Genomic DNA, 25,361 nt, shown 5'->3' on the forward strand with positions numbered 1-25,361 from the left:
CCAATGGATGAAAACATTCCACTGAAAATGAATGAAAGCATGAGCAAATGTCATCACTTATTGCAGGGAGTGAGGAAAGTCTTGTCCAAAAAAGCCTCAGTACAGTGTTGCTTATTTGTGGTGGCGTGAGAATGCCTAAGGGGGTATGAGTATGACAGTGCATTCACTGGAAATCAGCTTTGCTCTGGGACAGTGGTTTCTGCAGAAAGCAACTTTTCTGTGGAGAGACCTACAGCTGCCATAGGGACCTAATTGCTATTGGAAATAGTTGCCCCAGTTACTTAAAGGTTATGAGCAAGCTGTCTCAGGTGCAACAGCTCTGTGGTTCTGCTGGAGTCCCATGCTGGATGAGCCTGGTTGCTGGCAAGGACTGATGACATTCCCAGGGCACTGGTACAGACCCGTGTAGGGAATGTATCTTCACACAAAACCCTAGATATTGGGAGAGGAACAATAATAATGATTAAACTCTTCAGAATGTGTGGCATGAAGACTGCTGGTAGTACTGCTGTTATAGCACTGGTGGCCTAAGGAGGTAAGAAAGTCAGTTTACAGAGAGAGAGAGCATTTTTTATGAGATTGGAATTGATGGAGTTGTAAAAGGGACAGATAAGCTTTTAGGCATACTCACGAGACCCTAAGGGACTTGAGGAAGGATTTGGTCTCTGAAAATTGTCTTTTTTTCTCTTTTCTGCAGCTATAGATGTAGGTCTCATAAGATACGTTTCCTCCCACTATTAACCTTGCTGTGTTTTCCTTGTATAAACCCTTCAGTGTGTGGCTTTCCTCCCAGAGATCATACTAGCTCTGCTCAACATGCAGTTAACACCGTCCCTGTTTCTTCCTTAAGCTTCTGTCTCTGTCAGTGCTTGGAGACCCTTAGGGTAACTTTGGCCTTTTTGATTTGAACTGGCTGTAAGTCAACACAAGGATGTGTAGATGGGTGATCAATACCTATCTTCATTGTTTTTTATGTCTTTATTTTTCTCTACTGTCCCAAGAGAGTGCAGTTGAAGTCAGTCTTAAAAGTATCTCAGACTTTCAGTACTTTCCATGGCAATGACAAAGCTACTGGGCATGGAAGACTTCTCCTGAGATTTAGAAGCTGGTTTGGATTTGGGAGTGATGCCTGTTTTCTCTAGCAGGCCAAACAAATGCCTTTGGAGATGAACACTCTCAGATCTGCCTTTGGCTGGTGGTCTTACCTCATAAGGACAAGGAATAAATGACACCTACAAGCTCTGACTGGAAAGGGCTACTGGCTGTTTGCTTCAGATGCCCTGATCCATTTCCACTTTAAATGTGAAGTTCTGTGTGCCATTAACCAGAGAGCACTTCCCAAGGCCTTCAAAGAGTAGGAACATGGGTGCCCCTTCTTTCCACTCCAATGGCAGAATTTATCATGGTGTTTAACTGAAAGATGAAATTCATAAGAGGCTCTTGATTCTCACCTGGCCCCTCTCACCATTTCTTCTCTTGGGAACGTTTCTTGGCAGCTTTCTTTGACATTTTCTACAATTTGTGATTCAGTCTCATGGGATCTGCACAGCTCTCTTTTGACTCCAGATTCCTTCACATCAGGTTGTCCTGGGACATACGTTGGTCCAATGTCCAAAACACTAAGTTGCTCTGGTGGTTGCCCTTTTTTTTCGAGGTTGATGTGATAAAGGAAGGAGTGTGAATGGAGCTGAGAAGAAAGAGTGAGCCTTGGTTGTGATTTATAATCCTGAATGTGGCAGGGTCTGTGGCATTGCTGTTTAGAAGCAGGGGATGGTGTTTACTCGCAGCTTGCACATGCAGCAGTGTGAGAGCAGCTGAAGTTCTTATAGATGGCAGGACTTCCAGGTTGAAGGTGAAAAGTTTAAGTCAAAACCCTCCTTTTTGATACTGATCATGTATCTGGCTCTTCTTCACCTTCTGAAGTAATTTTGTGCTTAGAAGTCTTTTGCTTAATTTGGAGAGTTGCGCATCAGGGCAGCACCTCAGCCTGCTCACTAGCATGAGTGAGAACGAGCAAACCCAGAATTTCTCCAGATGTTGTTGAGTGGTTGAGCTAAGTGGGATTCTTATAATACATATCGGAATAATTCCCTTGGTTTAGAGGAGCAAACACTTCTGCCAAAAGCTGTTGAACCAATTCAGTCGTCTTTTGCATCAGAAAAGTCTCCTTAAAACGTATGCAAATGTCAGTATTCACCCACAATCACTGATAGCTTCTTATAGAGCCTATGGATAATACTGCTTTTTTTGGATGCCTGGAGTCTCATCAGAGTGTGACCAAAAATTTCAGCTGAAGTTGTTTGATGAAATTTTTATTTTTTTTTTGTAGAAAACAGATTTTTTTTTCATCTGAATCAAAGTCTTTTTTATCAAAGTGATAGATTTATGAGAATTTTTTTTTCAGTCTCAGAAAATAAAACTATTTACTATTTATAACCTTAGAACTGAGGTGAGGGGACATTCTTTTTAGTGTTTTATAAAGGGAAAAAAGAAAAGTTCCTAAATCTATAAGCTAAGTATGTCTAAGCTTAACTCAGAGAAGTAGTTTATTGCTATTAGTGGTTGTAACTGTGGTTGTTTAGGAAAATTTGGAAGTGCTTATTAGTAAGACGTGAGCATATGTTTCAAGTTTATTTGATATTTAAGGCTAGGCTAAATGAACACGTTTGCTGAATCAAAGTCAGTTATCTGTTGAGCAGACTTCAACCAGCAGCCACAGCTGAGATTGTGCCAATTCATACAGATTCCTGACCTCAGTTCTCAAGCTGTCAATTTAAATTTCCTCAGGAATAAAGAAAGGAAAAAGATTTAATGTATTGGGGGTTTTATTTTATTTTATTTTATTTTATTTTATTTTATGTAAAACGTTTCAGCAGTGATTCAAGATAGGAGGGGAGAAATCAAACTTTTATTTCCCAGTCTAGGGCCTTCTCTTTATTTTCATAGAAGCTAAATATAGCATGTTCAAATATATACTTCTTTCCTCCATTTTTTAACTAGGAGCCAAAGGTCTTAACAGAAATCAATCCATGCAATTTATTTTTAACTTCACCCTGCTTAGCTACGATTGATTTTTATCTTTGCGATCGATGGTAGAGAAAACGGCTTGGTGGGACAATGGAGCACTCTCCAACTTGTAGGGTTTGGTCTTTGAGTCTTTTATTGAAGAAATCATTAAAAGCTTATTATGAAACTAATAGGATGAAGACGTTTAAATGATGAACACGATTACACCTGTTTTACTGGTGAATAATACCTGCTACAGCGGATCTTCTCCTGCCCCTATTTAAAATACTGGAGGGCACTCCAGTAGGGGAAATCAATCCATACAGATGAAAGGAAGTGCATCCCAGGTGCTAGTTAAAAGCTTTCCTTAAGGCAAGAGAGGCAATAAGTTGTTAGCTACTTTCTTATTGACTGCTGAGTGCTTTTCATCCATTTCTAGCACTGTTTCATCTTTGCTGTGCAAATATCAGATCTGGAAATTTAACCTAAATCTGTTGAAGAAAAATTATTAACATTTAGTTAGTTAGTTAGTTACTGTTTATTTTCTATTTGTGCTGTACCTGTTTTTATCACCCCCTCCTCTCCCCTCACATTTATCAGCAGCTTCTGCAGCTGAAGATGTAAAGGATTACCTTGACAGAGTCATGTGTTTCCTCTGAAATCCTTCTAAAGGAGATTTAATGTGTACAATTATGCTCCTCTCTTAAGTTGGTTTCTGTGTGAGTAACGTACATTTGCAGCTTTAATGTGGCTCATGTTTTGGTGTAACCACACACATTTTCTGTAGGAGTTGCTTTTAAAACAAACAGAATATTTTTACTGAAGATTACTCTGTCCTATAGCTGTGCTGTCACAGCTCTGAGAGGAGAGAGGAGTGATCAGGGACTGGGCCAGTGTAATAAGTGCTCCTTTCTGTTAGCAAATTTCACTGATGACACTCTAAAAAGTGACGCATTTTGAAAGCCTGATGAATTTAGCAGGCAGCTTAAAGGTGTTTTGTGCACAGAAACACTAATCCTCAAGTCTCTGCATCACACTCAGGTAACTACATATTGCCTTAATGACTGTGCAGAAGTAATGATATTAATGAAAACCACAGAAACCACAGGGAGATAATTCAGACTAGATGGTACTTATCATGATGTGATTTGTGCTGGGGCAGTGGAAAACTTCAGTACACAGAAATACCTGGAAGATGGTTTGTCCTGGCCATGGTGAATAATCAGGAAGGAAGAACATTGCACTAGGTTCATGCAGATGTGTTCTTCCTCATCTTCTGAATCTCTTCTGTCACTGGGGATAGGCTTGTGAGAGGAAGCACAATTTTTCAATCCTCATGGTGGCAAACCTGTGCAAGGTGTAGACAGCAGCTAGCTCTGATGAAGACCAGAATCCCTCTCTACCTGTGTGAGGCGAGCAGCCTGCCTGCTTAACGTCACCACTCTTCCATGCTTTAATCCACAATTTGGTTTAGCAGATTTTATGCTCACAAGAAGGAGAAAGGCTAACTAAATTCAAAGCGGACAGGAGGGATGCCAGGGCAGCCTATGTAGGTGGAGAACAAATTCAGGATGCCATTACAATACTGATAGTATTTCTCAGCTTTTAACTTCTACCAATTCATTCAATGGTACTGGGAAGGAGGAAATTCTGCAAACAGAGGAAGTTACCTCAGGAAATAAGTGAGGGGATTGTCGCAAGTAACATAAGCTATGTACTATCAAGTACTTACTATTGACAAGGAAGTTTAAATTTGGTTCTGTAATAGGCTGAGTTGTCATTTACTATGCTTGAAGTGGGAGGAAAATGACAGGAATCACAAACATCGAAACATGTCTAGTCATTGTGGGTTGCTCTGTGCTATTACTATTAATTCTTTTTTGCTTTCAACATTATCAACAATGTAAAAAGTAGATGACCTGTTCATTAATTGTGCAGGACAAGTGATTGTTATTGTTGCAAACTACCCAGGTTGATAAGCTATGTAGAAAAGAGCCCTCTGTTCTCTTTCAGCCATTGGCTTAGGAAGTGTCCACTGTACGCACATTTTCACTGTTTCTCCACCAAGGCTATGCCTCTAATATATGGTGTTCCATTGTTAGCATCAGTTCATATTTCTTTAGGCTTTCTGCAAGTTCTTTGAACAACAGGAGGCAGATGGGGTCTTGTTTAGCCCGGGGTCATGTCATAGATTTAGAAGTTCTATGTTTGTTACATCAATACCTACCTTACACTGGAAATAACAGATCCCAGCATCGGCTATCCAAGAAGATGAGAATGAAGCCTGTTACACTGTGGTGTACAGTTCTGACATCATCTATCATGTCTTTATATTCTGGTACTTCATAACTCATCCTGCTTGCTTTCCAAACATTTTTGGATGACGCGTTTTTTTGGTTGACATCTTGCTAAGAGAAAACAAAAATAAACCCCCTCCTCTTAAAGAATCGTATTCAGTAATTAAAATGAGAAATAGCTTAGTGTGTTTGTAGACATGTTACAAAAGTTATGAAGATGAATAGATTCTGTGACAGTATTTCTGTATTTCTCTACAGCCTTGTGTACACATTTGTGCTCTGTCCTGTTGCAGGTCAGGAGGCGGGTGAGCCAGCATACTGAAACTTTTAGGGCTTTTAAAGAGAAACTTCTCATGTTTCTGTTCTTATGTGTCGCCTTATGTAAGCAGGACCAGACAATAGTCTTGAAACAAAATGTGGAAATATTAAAGAAAAGTAGCAGATCTTCCCGTGGAAGAAAGAACACAGGAAAGGAAAGACAGATGTGTTTAATGACAAACACATTTATCCAAAGGAATAATTTCCACCAGCCAGAAGACCAATTAGATGCATAAAATGGAATCCAGAGAAGCAGATTAACGAGCCAGTCATTACCAAAGGAGGAGGAAAAAGACAAACCCAGCTAATTCTGTACTGATCGTGACAGATGAGCTCACAGCAAATAATTGGGTGACATTCATCAAATGTGAACTAAAGAGAAGCATTAGAGGGCAAAACATGATCATAATCTCTGGGATTTACAGTGTTGGAGAGTTTGCTCATAGGAAAAGAAAAAGTTCATCAAAATAAATTAAGTTGGGCTTTCCAAAATTCATTCTCTACCACAGCGCTTGCCAAAACTTTGCTGAAGGCTTGATCATTTTTTGGAACTGTTGTAACTGTGTATGTAAATCATGCAAAGATGAGGTCCTGGCTGGGAAAAGCTTCACACAAATCCTGCCAACAGAATTGTGGGTGGCTTCATATTAATTGGCTCAGAAAGACCACAGACCACAAAGCTTTTGATTCCTCAAACTTTGTCAAGGTGACCTAGTCCAGGTAGAGCACTGAAAGGGAGTTTAGCTAATGCATAATGAACTTAAACAGTGCCTGAATTCTACCTTTCTGCCTTAAAAAAGCACACAAACAAAAAAAAAAAAAAAAAAAACCCAAACAAACAAAAAAAAAAACAACCCCAAAACCCTCCAGGTAGCAGTTTGCAGCGGTATAAAGCCAAAAAATCTATGTAAAATCTTTTGAATGTGACAGCCTTGGAGTAGATCCTGTCTTGACAGAGAGAAGGGATTTTGATATTTTTGATATGCCCCTGGATATTTCTGCCACACTGTGTTCATGTGATTAACTTGAAGATTGTTGAACCATTACCAATGTTAATTGTCATCACAGCATTTATGAAATATGTAATTATTCATATATTGATGTCTGCATCTTAAAGATGAGTTAATGGTCATGTATCAGTCCATCAGAAGAGGTTCTTGCTGCATAGTCACGGGATACATTCAGTCCTGTTTGGGCTCTGCTACAGAAAATGATCTGTTGCTGAAATCATGAGTTCATGTGGCAGAGTTATATCATTTGAGAATTTGGATCTTCCATTGGAGGTCAGAAATATCACCATGAGAGGATATTTCAACAACCGCTGTGCTGTTTAGGTAAATATGACCCTAGAAAAAGGATGCTCTTTGACCCTGAAGGAAATTCATTTCGTGTGATTCTAAGTGTGGGATCCTTTGGGCAATGCTTATACAACTGATAGAGAGGTACAGTTATTGCAAACATAAATTTTTGCCTTTGAGTTGGACTGAGTGTGAAATCAACTGCATAGTCTGGTCTCTCCTATGAAAACTTGATTTTGGTGTGGATGTCTTAGATGGGAAAGGCATCCTTCAGAAATAACACCCGCAGCCATTTGGTGAGCCTCACAACTGGAGAGCAGGATGCTACTGAAATGCTACTGTGGCAGCCCACAGTGCACTTTATATACTGTCAGAGTCAAGTGACCCCTGTTCTCTCCCCATCTGTGCCACTGGCTTGTTTTGAGACCATAGGAAATTGCTCTAGATTTTCATGTCTGTGTTTCTCCTTGACTTTAGGCTATGTGTTGTCTGTGTAGCGTTTGTTTGCTGTGATATGGGTCATTCTTCCATCTTCTTATGTGGTGTGTAAAATAATGTTAGTTTTTTTTTCTTCTGGGAGCATTAAATGTAGCTATGATAGCATTACAAGGCAAAATGGGAAACAAGCAGAAGGAGAAGTCAGTGTAGAAGCCTGTCCTATTTCTAAACTTTCATTTCTTTCCAGTTCTTCAAACTGTCAATAGTAAAACCTTATCTTAAGTTGATTAGATATGAAATTTCATGACCAGTAATACTGTGTCCTTCAAATGACAGCTTCTCTAGGGAAGAAAGCCACTATGTAGAGGTGATATCATTGCTGAGAATATAATTGATGCTATAGCAATATTCTGTGTAAGCTCATTCTGAAATATCACTGTCAAATAAAAGGAAATATATCTAGGAGAGAATCTCAGACCTCTCCATTATTTTTATTGGAAACTTAAGAAGCAACAAATGACATTTCATATAATAGAGAAGTGCTCTGTGTATTGTTTTATCTTAAAATCTGCAAGACTGCCAAACCAGCAGAGTATATGAAATTCACCGATGTAAGCCTTCTTGTAGCCAGGCCTGAAATGGTGCCAGAACGAACACCTACAGCAAGAATGGCTAGTGACAGGTTTAGAATCCCATACTTTACAAATTGTCAGGGCTAGCTCTCACTGATGCATGACATTTATATGTACCCTCATCACTCAGTCCATAAAACCACAGATTTGGATATCTGTCAGTTCCTCCCCACATCCTCATGCAGAGACAGTAGGATTTCAGAGAAACAAGATTTATAATGATGAAACGCATCTAAGAGCTTAGCTCCAGCTCTCCAAGAGCGCATTCATTGCATTTATTGTTTACATTAAATGGTGCTAGTGTGGATCTCTGTTGTCATGTTGGAAGACAACCATGGCCCCAAGTGACTTGCAGTGCAGACATATAAGGCTGAGAAGAGGCAGAGAAAAGAGGTATTATCTCCTTCTTACAGGAAAGGAACAAAAGCACAGAGACTTTAAATTAATTGCCTAAGGTAGTTGTGCTGGAACCATGTAATGAAACCAGATCATCTTCCAGTCAAGACCTTGAACTTTATACCTATTTTTCCCTTTTTCCTGAGTTGTTAAAATCATGCTGGATTTGAAGCATTGAGAGACAAAACGGAAAGCTCAATAGCACAGCTTAAATAAATAAAACTTCAGTCCATCAAGTCTGGGAATTTATTTTTTTGAGTTATACAGATGTTTTTAAAGACAGCTGTACAGGTCGTAGAAAAGATATCTGAAAGAAAGGTTGTGAAACCCTCTTAGCGGTGTCAGCATAGGGTGTCTTGGAAGGGTCATCACTCACTTTCTTTGGTGTTTCCACAGGTGACAGCTGGTGGAAGAGCAAATTACTATGTGTCATACAGACGGGAGCCTTTTGCACAGATTAAATTGCCCAAATACTCTCTTCCTAAGGTGAGTACACCATTTATGAACGCACACATGTAATATCTTGAATAGCACAGCTTGCCCAGTGGTGAAGCACCTCCGTGGGGTTCCTCTCTGGGGAGCTCTTTTTGTTCTGCTACTCGAATGATCTTTCTTAAATATGGATCTGGGATCTTTACCTCTCTCTGCCTTTGATTAATGAGTGTTTCAGGAAAAGCAGTTTCTTTTTTCCTCTGTAAAGAGCAAATGTGAATTAACAGGAACCTCAGAAAATAGAGTTCAAACCAACTTCTCCTTGACCAGTCTTCTATGAACACCTTTCCTCAGTCCTACTCTGGTTTTTATTAATGATTTCACTATAAGCCTGACCATGACACTGAGGGTCCTGGAGAACAGTTAGGATGCTGAGCACTACTTCAGTCTCCATACAATGAGAGACTCACAGCGTATAGCAGCTCCATTGTCCCCGTCTTATGGCTGGATGTTGCCAAGAAGTCATAAAGGTTGAGTGAGCTCCCTGAAAATTATGCCTTACCAATGCTTTGGACACACAGAACCTCTGTGTGATGATGCTTAGGAGATGACTGAGATGAGCTGAGATTAACATTGACTGGCAAAACTGGGAGGGAAAAAGAGAGGGAAGTTAGTACTTCTCATATGTGCCTAGATTTACCTTCTTAGGTATTAGCTTTCTACCAGATCAAATGGTGCAAGCTTCAGAAAGGAGAATATGTCCCTGCAATCACACCCAGATTCCGTACTATAGCCATTGTTTGCGATTGTGTAGAACAGAGGGAACCAACCTCTCCAGTGCCTTGGCTGGAAGTAAGTTTCTCAGTTGGTGATGGGCAGCTGAGACTACAGTTGCTCTTTGGAACCTTGGAACTACCATTGTGGGTATTGTCATAGGAGGCTGCTAATCAACATTCCTGGATTTCCCCTTACTTACACAAGTGAAAATTTTGGTGAGATAACTGTTAGATAGTTGGCTAGATTTGCCTTGTGGGCTGGATGTACTGTTCTGATGACTGTGGGATACCTGCAGCCTAGCAGATAACAGCACATTTGCTTTAACTTTTACCTGAAAACTTAATAGTTGCAAGAAATTTGCATCTCAGTTTCTTTCTGTTTGGGTTGATAACAGCATGCTGACACTTGGATAGCACAAATGTAGTTTCTTCTGTTTGTCACTCCATGGTGGTGGTGTGGGATTCGGAATGTCTGACCACACACTAACTTTTGGAAACCCTGCTGCCATTTCTCAGGAGAAAAACATTGTTTCTGCTCCCACCTTATGGAGGGCCTTGAAAACTGCCCCTCATTAAAAAGACAAGCAGATAGAGAGACAGACAGCCCTGCTTTTTTGACTGGTGCTGTTACAGGTTGCTGGTCTGTTATACAACAGATTTGTTGGTAGCCCTGCTTTGGAATTGGTTTCTAGTATAAAATTAGGGATACTTTTGTCGTTTAAAAATCAAAAGTACTTTTAAGCTGGGTGTCATGGTAAAGTTTTCTAGCCATGTAAAGGAGGCTTGTTCGTGCTGCCCTTAGTTACTAGAACAATTTTGCTGTACAGTAATAACTATCCTGTCACCTGGAGATTAATGAACTCTGCTGGAGTTGTATATAAGTGAGGCTGGCAATAGGGTAATGCAATATTCCACTGCAACTGGTCAAAACAGATTGAAGTCATTGTATATTTTGCTTTATTTTCACACTGCTGGAATAGGTTGGGTATGTACTTAATCTTTAAGAAATTAGGGCTGTTGAGCAAGAACATACTTCTTGATTAAGTCTTCCTTCATTGAGGGAAATGGCAAATCTCCCACTGGGACAGAATCAGGCTCTTACGTTTTTTTTTCCCCCTCCCATGCTGTTAGGCTATGTTAGGTCTATTGGGTATAGCCCCATCTAATTAACCCCAACTTTTCATCCAGATACCTCACAGAGAAGATTACGTTACCTCCTAGGCAGGATGGGGATATTGAGCTGATCTTCCCGCAGATATTATTCCCAAAAATCAGGTCACGCCGTCCTTTGGGAGACTTCCAGAATTATGGTTTCTTGATGCAGAAAGAGAGCAAGGAATTAATCAAGGCTCCTTGAACCCTGGGGAAATTTTAAATAGATACAAATAGATAAATGCAGTCCTACATAACCACACTGATTTTGCTTCTAGCTGAACTATTGTCAGTTTGTTCAACAATGGTGGCAAGGATGAAGTGCTTCAGTACTCATCACCACCCTGGAAATCATTTCCATGAACCTGCTTTAAAAGAACACTGAGAAAATGCACTGTCAAATCTCTTTGTTATTAAAACTAAATGGGGAAACCCTTGCTGGACCTTCATATCTTGGTCAGCAGCAGGAATTCAACAAAGGTTAGTGAGTGGATTATTTGACATATATAGGGGGATGATAGATCTCAGACATACTCTCAGTAGTAAAGTATGTTATTAAAAATCACTACCAGTATTAGCTCAAACTGATCCCTATACCTAAGCTTCAAATAAATGTGAAAGTCCCAGGCTTTTTGAAACTGTCTCTTCACCAGTTGGAAGTACAAGCCCGTTAGTTCAGCATGTGGATGGAAACATTCACTGCTTTTAACCTGGTGCTACACCATGCTTAGTGACCATGAGGACTCCAGGCTTCAAGGTTGTGGCTCTCCATGAGTGACAATACTGACTTTCAAATTTATAAATAAAAAATGAAACTGAATGAAATTCCTTGAAGCTACCAAAAATGAAGAAAGCAAAACCCCTTCTCCCAGCTGGTGATCATTAAAAAAATGAAATGCAGGGAAGTCACAAGGGAGGTAATTTTTTGGCTTGCTCTAACAGAATATTGTTTAACATACCTATAATTCATGCTCCATCTCCATTCATTCATAGGTCATGGTAATTACTACATGTCCCAAAGGGCAAAGAAAGAGATCCTCACTACCAGGCCTTTTGTCTTCTTTTAACAGGACATGCATATTATCAGCACAGATGAAGATCAGGTGTTTGCAGCTGTTCAAGAGTGGAACCAGAACGACACATACAATCTGTATATCTCGGACACCCGAGGGGTGTACTTCACCCTGGCCTTGGAAAACGTGAAAAGCAGTAGAGGGCTGGAGGGGAATATCATCATTGAACTTTATGAGGTATGTAGTAAAGGTCACCCTACAAAGAACAGCAACTTGACAGTTCAAGCAAGTGTGAATCTCTTAGCAGCCTCCCAGGATTTTCATCTGTTTTGGGATCAGCACAGAAACTTTTACTGGATTTGATGCTGAGCCAGCTCCTGTGGGAATAGGTGCGGTGCATTCTGCTATAGGTGTGACAACTGGTTGTTTTGAAGTCCATGACTAGTTAGCTATGTGACATTTCCAAAAGGGAGAACCATTATCCTTCTCATCCTAATGTGGGTGGCTAGAGAAGGATTCAAAATATTATTTTTCCTGATAGACAGCTGAAGACACCGGCTTGCAGGCCGGGAATGTGGATTCCACCATTGTGAGCACTGAGCGGTTTATGAATGATAAGAAAAGGTTTATAGGTGCCATTTGCCCAGAGATAACAGCTGGATAACTTCTACCCTGAATCATCTTCCATTCCCTTTCTTCTGCCAGGCCTTTCGGCCTTGGCCAACAGCAATCCATTCAGAACAATTGTTCCAGTTTTTGGTTTCTTCAGAGCATTCTGGTTTTGGCTTGTCGTAACTTGTTGAATGGACCATCTGCTGAGATTCAGGGCTCAATGCTTTGCCAGCAGCAAACAGCACCAGTAGTAATGGTTGCAGGCTGACTTCTAGTGCTACGTGGAGATATGTTTTTGCAGTTACATGTAGAAGTTAGGATTAGACATTTATTTATTTCAGCCAGTATAATGCACATTCAACAACCTCAACTTGTTTATAAAAATCCAGGCAATTAAGGCAATGAGAGAAAACTCACAAACACATGGATCAGTGTGAAGGACAGAGTTTATATTTTGTTTTTACCTAATTAAATATGTTTTCCTGCCTTTGAAAACAGATACTGTTTCTCTGTTGCCATGAACCAGCTAGAATAAACAAGCATCATCTCCCATTCCTGGGCAAATTCTGTATTCCCCAGCTGTATATCATAACCATTTTACTGTTAAATGCTGATAGAGACTTTCACAGGGTCATTTGAAGGGCAGTGTCACTCAGGGGGCTTTAGAGCAGAAGGATTTGCATCCTTGCTGTTTCCAGGAAGTTGCAGATTTGCACCTTTCTGTCTCACTTTTACAGCTATGCACCAGAGACCAGACTCAACACAAAATCTTGTTGGAGACATTTTGACAGGACCATATTCTTCTGGAATGGGTCCTGACAACAAAAATCAAAACATCTGGATCAACTGGGTTGATTTTGATAGAATTTAGGAGTGGAAGGAAAGTGAAGAAATCAAATTTGCAAAATGTTAGTGTTTCAGCATAGTCAGGATTTCCATCGTTCGTGTAAAATAAAAAAAGACCAACATCAAAAGATCCCAAGCTGCTGCTGATGTGACTTGCTGTCTCCCATGTTATGGTAATCTGGGGAGGGAGTAGCCACATCCTTAAGCTTACAAAGCTGATGTGTGACATGGTGCATGCTGTATCTTCAAGCCCATCATCAGTCTGTCTACAAGCACTCAAAATCTAAAAGTGGGCTGTTTCTTAGAAATTTTGTCTATGAACATCCTTGTCTTTTTCTTCTAGAGAGAGAGGCTGCACGAGGCCTTTCAGCTCTGCAACCATCATCAAGATATACTTGTAATGCCATTCACAGTCTTCTAGTACCAGTCTGAGATGGCGTTATTACTTCTTCAGAGACCTTCAACTCCTGAAGAATGCTCAGATGGGCTTTACTTTTGGTCTGTTCTTCCGATGTATTTTTTCATCTCTCTCCATTTTTCCTAGGTAGCAGGGATCAAAGGCATATTCCTGGCTAACAGGAAGATTGATGACCAAATCAAGACTTTCATTACCTACAACAAGGGCAGAGACTGGCGTTTGCTGCAGGCACCGGACACCGATCTAAGAGGGGATCCTGTAGTTTGCCACCTGGTGAGCAGCAGACCTTTTCCAAAGGACAATTGGCTCATTAAAAGCTGCGTATTTTAGTCACTGGGTTAACAAATTTTTCCCTGTGATATTTTTCTCTTGACCCGATGGATGTTAAATGACTTATGTATATGTTCTCTCTTTCTATCGTTTTCTAGATTTTAAGGGAAAATTATGACCATTTTCTTGAACTTTCTTATGGAGCTTAAGGTCAGACTAAGGAAGCTCCTGGGAAAAAGTGCTCTAGATCAGATTGTTGGTAAAAACAAGTGCAGATATGCTTGCTTGTAATGCAACATTCCTGTTTATATTTCAGCTACTTTTATGGTGATTCAGAAAATGAACATATGCTGCTATTTGTAACAGTGCTAAGAACAAGGGATCATTTTCAGACGGACTGAAGCATCTGCATGGAGTTGACAGTGGTCCCGCTGATATTTAACTTGTTGCATATTAAAGCTTCTGCCTTTTGTTTGTTTCCTGTCAACAGCCCTTTTGCTCATTGCACTTACATCTGCAACTCTCAGAGAATCCATATTCTTCAGGAAGCATTTCCAGCAAAGAGACAGTTCCTGGGCTGCTGGTGGCAACAGGTAAAGAGCATAAGTGCTGCTCACTACCTATCTATGACTCACTGGTAGCCTGAGAATATGTAAGATGTTTCCTGTTAGTGTAAAAGCTTTTAGCCCTGTTTTAGCAAGTGCTAAGCTAACTGACATTAACTCCTACTTGCTATGGGCTAGGAGAAGGCATGTGGTCCCTGATTTCAAAAAAGCTAATGCCTATCAGGTATTTGTTAATCTACAATAATTAACATGCAGGTCTAAGCCCACATCTGCAGCTGGCATTACTAGCTCCTCTCACTTCACGTTACTACAGTCACTGATGTAGGTGTCTACCTGTTTGCTGGAGTTGCCATGAATGAGAATAGGGCCTAGGGCTATGCTTCTGGGAGGTATCAATACCTTGCACCTTTTAAGTAGCAAGCACAGAGTTGTCACAATGCCTGTCAGGCAAGGCCTGGACTTCAGGGGTGCCTGTTTTATGTGTGGCTCCTACTTTCAATACTGTATTATAGAATCATAGAACTGTAGAATAGTTAGGGTTGGAAAGGACCTTAAGATCATCCAGTTCCAAACCCCCTGCCATGGGCAGGGACACCTCACACTAAACCATGCCACCCAAGGCTCTGTCCAACCTGGCCTTGAACATTGCCAGGGATGGAGCATTCACAACTTCCCTGGGCAACCCATTCCAGTGCCTCATCACCCTCACAGGAAAGAATTTCTTCCTTATATCCAATCTAAACTTCCCCTGTTTCAGTTTGAACCCGTTACCCCTTATCCTATCAGTACAGTGCCTAAAGAAGAGTCCCTCCCCAGCATCCCTATAGGCCCCCTTCAGATACTGGAAGGCTGCTATGAGGTCTCCACACAGCCTTCTTTTCTCCAGGCTGAACAGCCCCAACTTTCTCAGCCTGTCTTCATACAGGAGGTGCTCCAGTCCCCTGATCAGCCTCATGGCCTCCTCTGGACTTGTTCCAACAGTTCCATGTCCTTTTTATGTTGAGGACACCAAAACTGCACACAATACTCCAAGTGGGGTCTCATGAGAGCAGAGTAGAGGGGCAGGATCACCTCCTTTGACCTGCTGGTCACGCTCCTCTTGATGCAGCCCAGGATACGGTTGGCTTTCTGGGCTGCAAGCGCTTACTGAAGCCGGCTCACGTTCATTTTCTCATCAACCAACACCCCCAAGTCCTTCTCCGCAGGGCTGCTCTGAATCTCTTCTCTGCCCAACCTGTAGCTGTGCCTGGGATTGCTCCAACCCAGGTGTAGGACCTTGCACTTGGCCTGGTTAAACTTCATGAGGTTGGCATCAGCCCACCTCACAAGCGTGTCAAGGTCCCTCTGGATGGCATTCCTTCCCTCCAGCGTATCAACCGAACCACACAGCTTGGTGTCATCAGCAAACTTGCTGAGGGCGCACTCAATCCCACTGTCCATGTCAGCGGTGAAGATGTTAAACAAGACTGGTCCCAACACCGATCCCTGAGGGACACCACTCGTTACTGGTCTCCAGCTGGACATTGAGCCATTGACCACAACTCTTTGTGTGCGGCCATCCAGCCAGTTCTTTACCCACCAAGTGCTCCATTCATCAAATTGATTTCTCTCCAATTTAGAGACAAGGATGTTGTGTGGGACAGTGTCGAACACTTTGCACAAGTCCAGGTAGATGACATCAACTGCTCTACCCCTGTCTATCAGTTCTGTAGCCCCATCATAGAAGGCCACCAAATTGGTCAGGCAGGATTTCCCCTTAGTGAAGCCATGCTGGCTGTCACCAAGCACCTTGTTGTTTTTCATGTGCCTTAGCATGCCTTCCAGGAGAATCTGCTCCAAGATTTTGCCAGACACAGAGGTGAGACTGACTGGTCTGTAATTCCCCAGGCCATCCATTTTTCCCTTTTTAAAAATGGGGGTTATATTTCCCATATTCCAGTTGTCAGGAACTTCTGACTGCCATGATTTTTCAAATATGATGGACAGTGGCTTAGCAACTTCATTTGCCAGCTCCTTCAGCAGATGGATTTCATCAGGTCCCATGGACTTGTGCACATTCAGCTTCTTAAAACCTTTTTATTTTATTGCTTCAAGACTAGCAGCACGTCATCAGCACTGCATGGGTCATTGTTACTGTGGGTTGTTCTGCAAAATAGTTTGGTGTTTTAACGGCAGCCTGCTACAATGCTTCATGGTGGTACTGACTGACCCACTGTAATTAATCTGACAACCATCACAGGCCCTGTGTGCACACAGCGTGCAGCCTAATCACGATGGATGGGGCTACCAACTGTATTCAGAACTCCCACAGGTCTGTCGGAGCTGCTGGCCTAACAAAGTGCTTTTTGAATGGCTGGTGCTGTTGAAATCTGGCCTCTCAAGCATGCAGGCTGTCTGGCTTTTTCACAGGGAGGCTGCTACATTTGCTCAGATATGTCCAGATAGCTTAACCATTCTTTCTGAGGCTCAATTTATCTCCTTTGTCCTGTTCACCCTAGCAGTGGCTTGCAAACATATCATGTTAGTATATTGCCTATATGAACTTACACTGTTTCTTCCAACTATTTCCATTCTTATGTCCTGTGCTTCTGTGTGTTTGCCAGACTAAGCCAGAACGTGAGACAGGTTCCCTTCATGACATTTATATCTCAACAAAGGAAACACCGTGTGATTTCCAGTTCACTGATCCAGACCAAATGAATTGAGATAATTTGGTTTAAACCTTGAGATCTTCCTGTGCGTAGCCAAGTGGAGTCATTGCTCCTGGCAGGTCACGCACTGTAGATGGATGCTTAAGAGCAAGCAGTATTTGTGGTGCTGAGATTGCAGAGGCTTTTTTTATTTAACCTTTTAGGAAGCAAATAGAGACAACAGGACTGTGAGATTCTAGGCGTTGATCTAAATTGTTACTAAATGAGGTTCTTTTCAAGCTGCCAGTGCATGGGATGAATGCTTTCCCAGTCTAACAATTAACCTTTAAAAGGCAGAATATAATTTCTGCCTTACCTCTTTGTACGATAAAAAACCTAACCTGTTGGGAATGTACACATCTGTTTCCACTAACGAGTTTCACAAGAACAGGAGCATCTCACCATGTTGGCAAATGGGTTCCAGAATAGGCATTGCAATTTATTCTCATAGGCACTGTCTACTCAAGCACTCTGTGTCTTACTCTGATTTACAGTGGTACATTTCCAGCAGTGATTGGGACTCAGACTCTTGATATGAAGTTAGATTCTTTCAAAGGGAAGAATTATGTTTTAGTATCAGTATCTAATTGAACAGGTGCCAAACCCCCTTGACTTGTTTGGGGGTTAGTTATATTTCATGGAGTTTAAATCCATGTAGCCAAAGAAACTAGATGGAGAGAATGAGGAAAATAATGGAACAGGTTTTCACAGAAAAACAGACAGAAAGAAGTGATAACAACAGAATCTCACCTTTTTACTCTCTTTCCTTGCCATAACCTGGATATTCCTGTTTAGAAAGTTGATTTTCAGTTTTGATATTTAAAATAAGATGATTCAAAACTTACACTTCTGCCTTTAAGTCAGTTTTTAATTCCTGAGGACATCCACTTGTGATAAAACACTGGTCTAAACAGATCTTTGGACTGACACAGTAGGTTTTTCTTTGTGAATGTGGATACTGCTATAGGTTTATGGTTGCCCATGGTGGGTTTTCCTTGTACCTTCATCTAAAGCTGTTGGTCACCCTTCCTGGTGTAAGGGAATAAGAGGAGGTCGATGGACAGTGTGACATTTCCTACATCCTGGGCACCTGTGGAAAAACCTTGCTTGAATTGCACTGCCTCCCTGAGCCAGCAATGATATTTTCTGAAACAGTGTTGTGACATCAGTGTGGCTAGCTGGGTTTCATGATGGTGACAGGAGAGCGTCAACCCACGTCTGGGTTTTAGTTTCTCATTTTCCAGCATTAAATGCCAAAAAAATAATTAGCATTTCTTTAGTGTGCTGTTATGCTCTTGTTAATGCTACAGATTTATAAGAATGTCACCTCTCTCTTTTTTATTTTTGAAGAAAAAATACTAGTTCTCCCTTACTTCCATGAAATTACACCTGCTTTAAAAACAGTCTCATTCAGAAGGTGCAAGAGTGGCTCACTGAGTAAAGAACTTCTAGGCTCTGAATAAAAACGTCATGGGTTTGCCCACAATATGGTGGCTGTGGGCCATTATCATTGGGAAGATTTCTGACAGAGTATCTTTCGGTGTTCCATCTGCCTGCTTCCTATAGGACAGATGTTCATACCACCAGAATCATACCTGTTACTGACTGAAGTTACTGTTGACAGACCATCAGAAAAAAAACCAGTTCCTGGGTGACCGTGGTAGCTTTTCCCTGAACCACTGGGTGCTTTGGGAAGTGGGGAGGTGAGAATGGTTATGGTTGATGTTTGAGCTTTTCTTTGCATTGCTTTAACGTGTGGCATATCCATTCCTTAACATATAATGATGGCAGAGTAATTCATCATATAAGGCTACCAGCAGAACAGTTTCCATCTTAATGGAAATTACAAGATTAAAATTAAGAACTGTACCAAATAACCAGTAAATTTAAATTCGCAGTTCGGGACAGCTAGGTCACTGAGAACAATCAACATTGTCTGGAATACTCTTCAGTCTGGTCTCTCCCTCTCTGCTGCAAAGTCATTTGACCCACCTTAATTCTCTGAACCATTTCTGCTGCCACGTGAGGTTCATACTTAAACAAAAATATTTCCTTCAAGCGGAACTGCTATTTCATTACATCGCAATTTTCAAACAGCATAGCTCTTGTGAATGAGTGTTGTCACCTGACCATCATGGTTTTTTTAGATGAGAATAGAATCAAAAGCAGCAAAAAAAAGCATTGGTCAGGACAAGTAATTTTGGTTTCTTGGAAAAATGCAGTTCTGTGTTCATCCGTGCAAGAATGTCTGTACTTGGTTGTGTTGCAGGCAATATTGGCTCTGAACTTTCCTACACTGATGTTGGCATGTTCATCTCTTCTGATGGTGGAAATTCCTGGAGACAGGTATGTTTTGCTGAGCGAAGGAAAGCATGGAGCCTTTGTTAGTCCTCTTCTGATTCTTCCCGGTAGAGTGGAACACTCATGCAGCACCTGATTTGTTTGCAGATCTTCGAGGAGGAATACAACGTTTGGTTTCTGGACTGGGGAGGGGCACTAGTGGCCTTGAAACACACATCAGTGCCCATCCGGCACATGTGGTAAGGAAACTTACTATTTGACGTGTTTTTCCAGTGGGGATAGGCTGACAGTTGTGGTAACATCTATTGCATCGCCTCGTCAACATCTGCTAGTGTCCATAAAATGGGTAAATGAGATAATTCTAATCTGCATTTTACCATCATTTTGGTTTTCTCGATTAATATGATAGTTATTGTACCACTTTATAAATGTAATGGCTATATACATAATCACACAGATATATTAATTACTCTTTGCGCTAGTGATGTACTGTGAGGCTTCAGATGGGGTTTCTTTCACACAGACACATATATACTGAGTAAGAAATCATCCTTTGTATTTCTTAGAGGATGTGTCCGTCAGTTCTGCCTTTTGTTTATTATTAAGCTGGTTAGCGACTTAAAGGGAGGGAGAGGAGTGCAAAGCAGGTGTTGATAAGACAACAGAGATATGACAATAGAGATATGTTGCTAACATTGCTCTCTCCTATAGGTTTTCACTATCAATTTCCAGAGATACAGTGGTGGCAACTGAATAGATTTGGAGGTGGAATAGGGCAAAGTGATTTCTCAGCTGAAGATACCATTTTTCTATAAATAGGTTATAACAGTCTAAGCACTAAAGATACTGCCCAAAATTATCCTCTCCTTTGTCTTTGCCCCTCTCACTCCTGGCACCAGGTAAGCATTGGAGAGAGGCATTCTGAAATTTGGAACTAACCTTGTTTACAGAAAATGTGTGTATTAGCATCATCTTCAGCCTCTGGTCTTGAGTGAAAGAAAGACATGGCTAATGGACTGACCTACCCAGCTTCTAATGTTGTTTAGAAGTGAATTAGTTAGAAATAACCTTCAGAGACAAGATTTGTGTTCCTGTCTGCAAGACTGAGTCCTCCCACAGGTTGATGGTGCTAAGCACATGTCTATCTCATGCTTTTCATGCAGAACAGGAAAAGTGGCCTGCAGTCAAATAGAAAAAGAAAGCAATAGTAGTTTGGCAGCAGTGATGAGGTGTTAAGGTCTCATCTACCAGAGTCATTATGGTACAAAATCCTACAGCTAAATTACAGTCATTCAGAAGCTGGAGACTTTAAGACAAGCTGTCTTTGCTGACCACAAGGTATTCTTCCAGAGATGTGCCTTAAGAACATTAATGGCTCCTTTCTCAATACGAAAAGCTTCTGGAGTTTATATTCCTGACCTGACAGATAAGTCTTAGGTGGCTGCAACAGATTTCTATTAAAGTTTAAATGTGTTGCATTTATGCACATTTCATGATCATCTGAGCTAAATAAATGCTTTAGTTTTGGTGCATTAGTAGATTATTGACACAGGATGTATTGGCTTATATTCCTAAAGCTTTGTAATTTTTCTAGGATAGGGGAACCTATCTTTAAGAGATTTGTGCCTTTGTGCACTTACAAGCAAGTTGTAACTTAGTGCGTACTGAGTCAGGGCCAGCATCCCCTTGCCAACAACTTTCGTAAGTGGACATATAAAGGAGAGCAGTAACAGGGCAGACCCATAATGATGCTTCCAGAAGACTCCAGCTGTCTGTGGTAGAAGCATGTTGTGTGACTAGAACTGTTTGCCCCTGGTAGGTAACTCAGTGATCGTGACTATGCCTGATGTGCCACAGGACCATGTTTAGACCAAGCCAGGTATGAGTCAAGTCAGAAGAGTGTGTTAGGCAAGGGTAGGTGTCACCAGCAGTAGGTACATTGGGCTGTGGCAAGTTGAGCTCTGAAAGAGTAAAAGGAGAGCCGCTTATTGAAAGAGCTGTATTAACCATTTATTACTACATTATTCAACCCAGATGTAACTGTTTTAATTGTGTCTTACCTTGTGAAGGCTCTTTGGACATAAAAAGGATGTTAGATGCAAGTGCCTGTACTGGGGAAAGATTTGGTCACAGGCTGGTTTTCCACAGGAGCTAAGAACCCAGTTCACCTTAGTTTGCTTTTCAGAGGCTCCTTTCAGATGTTCTGCCTTGCCACTAAATCTCATGAAATGGCATGTGCAGTACTATGAGTGCCCCACCCACTATATTAAATGAGTAGTGATTTAGAGCTGCTATTAACAAGCCCCAGTAGGTTTCCTCCAAAATTGTACCCTTATGGACTTTGGAATTTGCTTCATATCACCTCAGTAAGCACCTGTTTCATGGGCAGGAGTGGAATAGATTAAAGGGTACATGTATATCCATTAGTTCTCAGGCTGAGACATTGTACAATAAGTTTCATCCTGGAGAAAAGAGGGCTGGATAATTGAAAAGCCAAGAGAACTTTAGCTACACTAATGAAGCATGCTGTTCCCCAGAAATTGAAATGCTATTTAGATAGATAAGCATGCAGGAAGAACAGCATACAAATGCACAGGTGTGTGGGAAGATACATATATTTAAATAAGTAGATTTAGGGCAGATAAGCTTTTTGTATGCTGTTGTACTCCCAGCTTTCTGTCTTCAGTCTATAGTCAGCTTCCTATTCTGGCAGATGTGCACTGTAAGTCAGGTGAAGGTGTTTTTCTAGGAGCTGTGAGAGGCAGAGGCTTAGGAAATAGTGATTGCAAGCCTTGGTTTTCTACACTTGAGGTCTGAGGCTGGTGTAACCCATTGTAATAAATATTACACTGGCCTCCTGGTCCTTTGGTGGCATTAGGTGTCCCTGATGAGACTTACTTGGGGTGGGAGGATTCAGTTTCCAGCAAGACTCTCTCAGACAAATCCAGGTGCTCAGATGCATGTGTGTGAACACTTTTCTTGCCTGGAAAATAAGGCAAACTTCTTTTCTATTTTCACTTTAAAATGAGCAGTGTTTCCTGCTGTTTAAATATGAAGTCTGTGCTATGACTGTCTGTTGGTAATGTCCATCGGTAGCAATCTGTGAACTTTCACAGCCGGGGTACCATGCAGAATTACAGAGAACTCTGTAATGGCCCCTGCTGGGAGAAGATCAAATAATTTTATAGCTAATCAACCTTTGTGCTTCTCTGTTCATTATTTGCTGGTATAATTTGGAGCTGAAATCCTGTGCAGAAATTGTGCAGGAATGGTTATGCAAACAGTCTGGGGGCAGAGAGAAATGCAGTTGCTCTCAGAACTGTTGATGGGCATCCTGCCTGCAGGTTGCCTGTCTTTCTGCAGTAACAGCTGGGTGTGCACACCCTCCTCTGGCTGTTTTCTGCACAGCTGTGGCACAGGCTAGCATGGTGACCTGAAGGCTGGTGGCAAACTGAGGTCCATGGGACAGCAGAATAGGAGCAGCGACCATCCCACTGCCCCAGCTAGAAGTAGAGCACCAAGTGGCAGCCCCAACCCTGGGTGTCAGGCAACTCACTGGGACAGGGATGGGCTGGGGCCAGGGACATCAGCTTGTGTCAGGCCAATGTACTATCTAATTCAACCAAGACCCTGTTGGCTGGATTAGGACACATGTGCTCTTTGATAAAAACAGGAAGTAAGCCACATGGTGATTGTGGGTATGGACAGATGATCAAAAGCCACTGAATTATCCAGACTTGTCACTGACAATGTGAACAGATTCCAAATGCTTTAATTTTAATCAGCATGCAACTTTGCTTTACAACAAGCAGCGAGCATCCAGACCAATCATTGATTGTGGTTCAGTTTGGCTTCCTTCCTCCCTCCACTTTGTACAATGGAGGGCACCTCTGAAATGGCATGCAAGGAAGTATTAATAGTGTTAGAGAGATTGTACTTAATGGCATATGGCATTGATACGCACACGGATTGAAATATCCCATGGTGTTGACGGCAATTTTCATGCATTCAGGACAGGACTACTTATGCTCTGAGAGATGCCTCATGCCAGGTGCTATTGAAGATCCAGAAACAGGACTTGCAATGCCTCTTGATCCATTGAGGTCTGATGTACAGCTGGATCAAATATACCTGTGTCCTTATTGGCAATGTTTATACTTTCTAAGGCTTTGATCTTTCAAAGTACGCCAAGAGCATGAATTAGTGGTCTGGGAAATGGCAAAGATTGTTGCTTGTCTGTAAATCTAGCTGCTGGAGCTTGCAGACCTTATACAACCTCTAATTGCTGCAGTTGTACTAAAGTTTTTAATGTGTATAAATCTTGTCTGCTTCTATCCCAGGGTGAGTTTTGATGAGGGAAGATCATGGAGTAAATACAGTTTCACATCAACACCACTTTTTGTGGATGGATCCCTTGTAGACCCTGGCATAGAGACCCAGATAATGACGTAAGTATAGCAGCTCTTAACTTCTTTAAAATGTGATGGCAGAAAGGAGTGCATGGGGATCCCCAAGTGCATGGTAAGCCTCATGGTATGCAGTGCAGCACTGTGTAGTTACACATGTGGTGTTGCATGAAGGTTTGGTGCTGTTTGTGGGTTTTGCTGATGGTCACAGACACAGGTGGAGTATCCATGTATCATGTGCCAAAGAGATGATGGAGCCAAACTCTTCCCAGTAGCGGCAGGGGGTATAACAAGGTCCCAAGCTGTATCTTGTGAGTTCAAATAAGACAGTAGGTAAATCTGCTTCTCTGGGGAGTGTTGTAGCCCTAATTACTTTACAGAGAAGTTGTGGTATCACCACCCCTGGAAGTTTTCAAGCCTTGACTAGATGAAGCCGCCTCTGCCCTGATCTGTATTTGGTGACAGTCTGTTTTGGAGTAAGTCTGTGTGATACATGCATGGGTTGAAACATCCCATGGTGTTGACAGCAACTTTCATGCATTCAGGACTGAACTGCTTATGCTTTTATGCTCTGAGAGATGCCTCATGCCAGGTGCTGTTGCAGATCCAGAAACAGGACTCCAGATGTCCCTTCTCATAAATGTAACTGAGATTGTGTTTCTTGCATCTGGCGTCCCAGAGGTTGCAGTGCTCTTCAGAGGCCACAGATGTGTATGGCTGCACCAGTTCTGTGCTTGCTCCAGTTGTGCGGCTTGACTGTCTTTTGAGATTGCTGCTGAGTATGAATATTCCCAAACCTCTTTAGTTGCTATCTGCATTGTGGGTTGTACATCTGGTTTTAGCTCAAGTGTGTTCTCAGTGTGCGTGTGCACAGCTGAGCTCAGAATAACCTTCCTTGTCTGGGGTATAGTATGCTATGATTCACCCATACAATGGAAGGAAGAGCCTGGGCAGGCACCAAAGGTTCTTGGACCTTCCTCCTCCCAAGAGTTCTGAAGCTCTGGGCAAGGCTGGAAGAACTGGCAGATAATTTTGGCTCAAGATCAGAGTTTAACAAACAGGGGAGAGAGGAAACTTCTTAAATTCAAAGGCATCTTCAAATAGTCATTCACCCTGTTGTGCAAAGCAGATCAGAACATGCTGCACTGGGATTCTGAACAAAGAAAGAACTAGATGCACTGCCTTCATTGCTTGCAGACGTGCCTTCTTACCTGTATTTTCTCTGAGCTGACTGGAACAGCTTGAAAAGGATCAGGAGGCAAGGTGGCTAAGACGCCTTAGACTGGGGCACACCTGTGAAGCATATCTGCAGTGGCATGAAGGAGTGCATTTGGTTAATCACATCAGATGCTGTTGCAGCACAACTTTAGGACAGGCAATACAAGATAAATTTCATCTTGCACCTGATTTGCTTTTCCTGTTTTCTGCACCTTCAGCTGAAGTTCCTGCAGATTTTCACTACTTGCAAGAGAAAGGAGATTCAGTCCCAGTGTA

At 41.7% G+C, this 25,361-nt stretch overlaps 1 protein-coding gene across 1 annotated transcript in view; it reads left to right on the forward strand.

The window, feature by feature from the left end:
- SORCS3 (sortilin related VPS10 domain containing receptor 3) overlaps positions 1-25,361 on the forward strand; it is a 297,645-nt gene that overhangs the window by 217,143 nt on the left and 55,141 nt on the right. The window contains exons 8-14 of the mRNA XM_057420990.1: positions 8,782-8,871; positions 11,816-11,995; positions 13,761-13,907; positions 14,395-14,497; positions 19,430-19,506; positions 19,609-19,700; positions 23,802-23,909. Coding sequence (XP_057276973.1) covers positions 8,782-8,871; positions 11,816-11,995; positions 13,761-13,907; positions 14,395-14,497; positions 19,430-19,506; positions 19,609-19,700; positions 23,802-23,909 — 797 coding nt within the window. The remainder of the gene's footprint in view (positions 1-8,781; positions 8,872-11,815; positions 11,996-13,760; positions 13,908-14,394; positions 14,498-19,429; positions 19,507-19,608; positions 19,701-23,801; positions 23,910-25,361) is intronic.

The sequence above is a fragment of the Pezoporus wallicus genome, unplaced genomic scaffold, assembly GCF_028554395.1.
Source record: "Pezoporus wallicus isolate ANWC-B61680 ecotype Strahan unplaced genomic scaffold, APGP_CSIRO_Pwel_v1 contig_3365, whole genome shotgun sequence".
NCBI lineage: Eukaryota > Metazoa > Chordata > Aves > Psittaciformes > Psittacidae > Pezoporus > Pezoporus wallicus.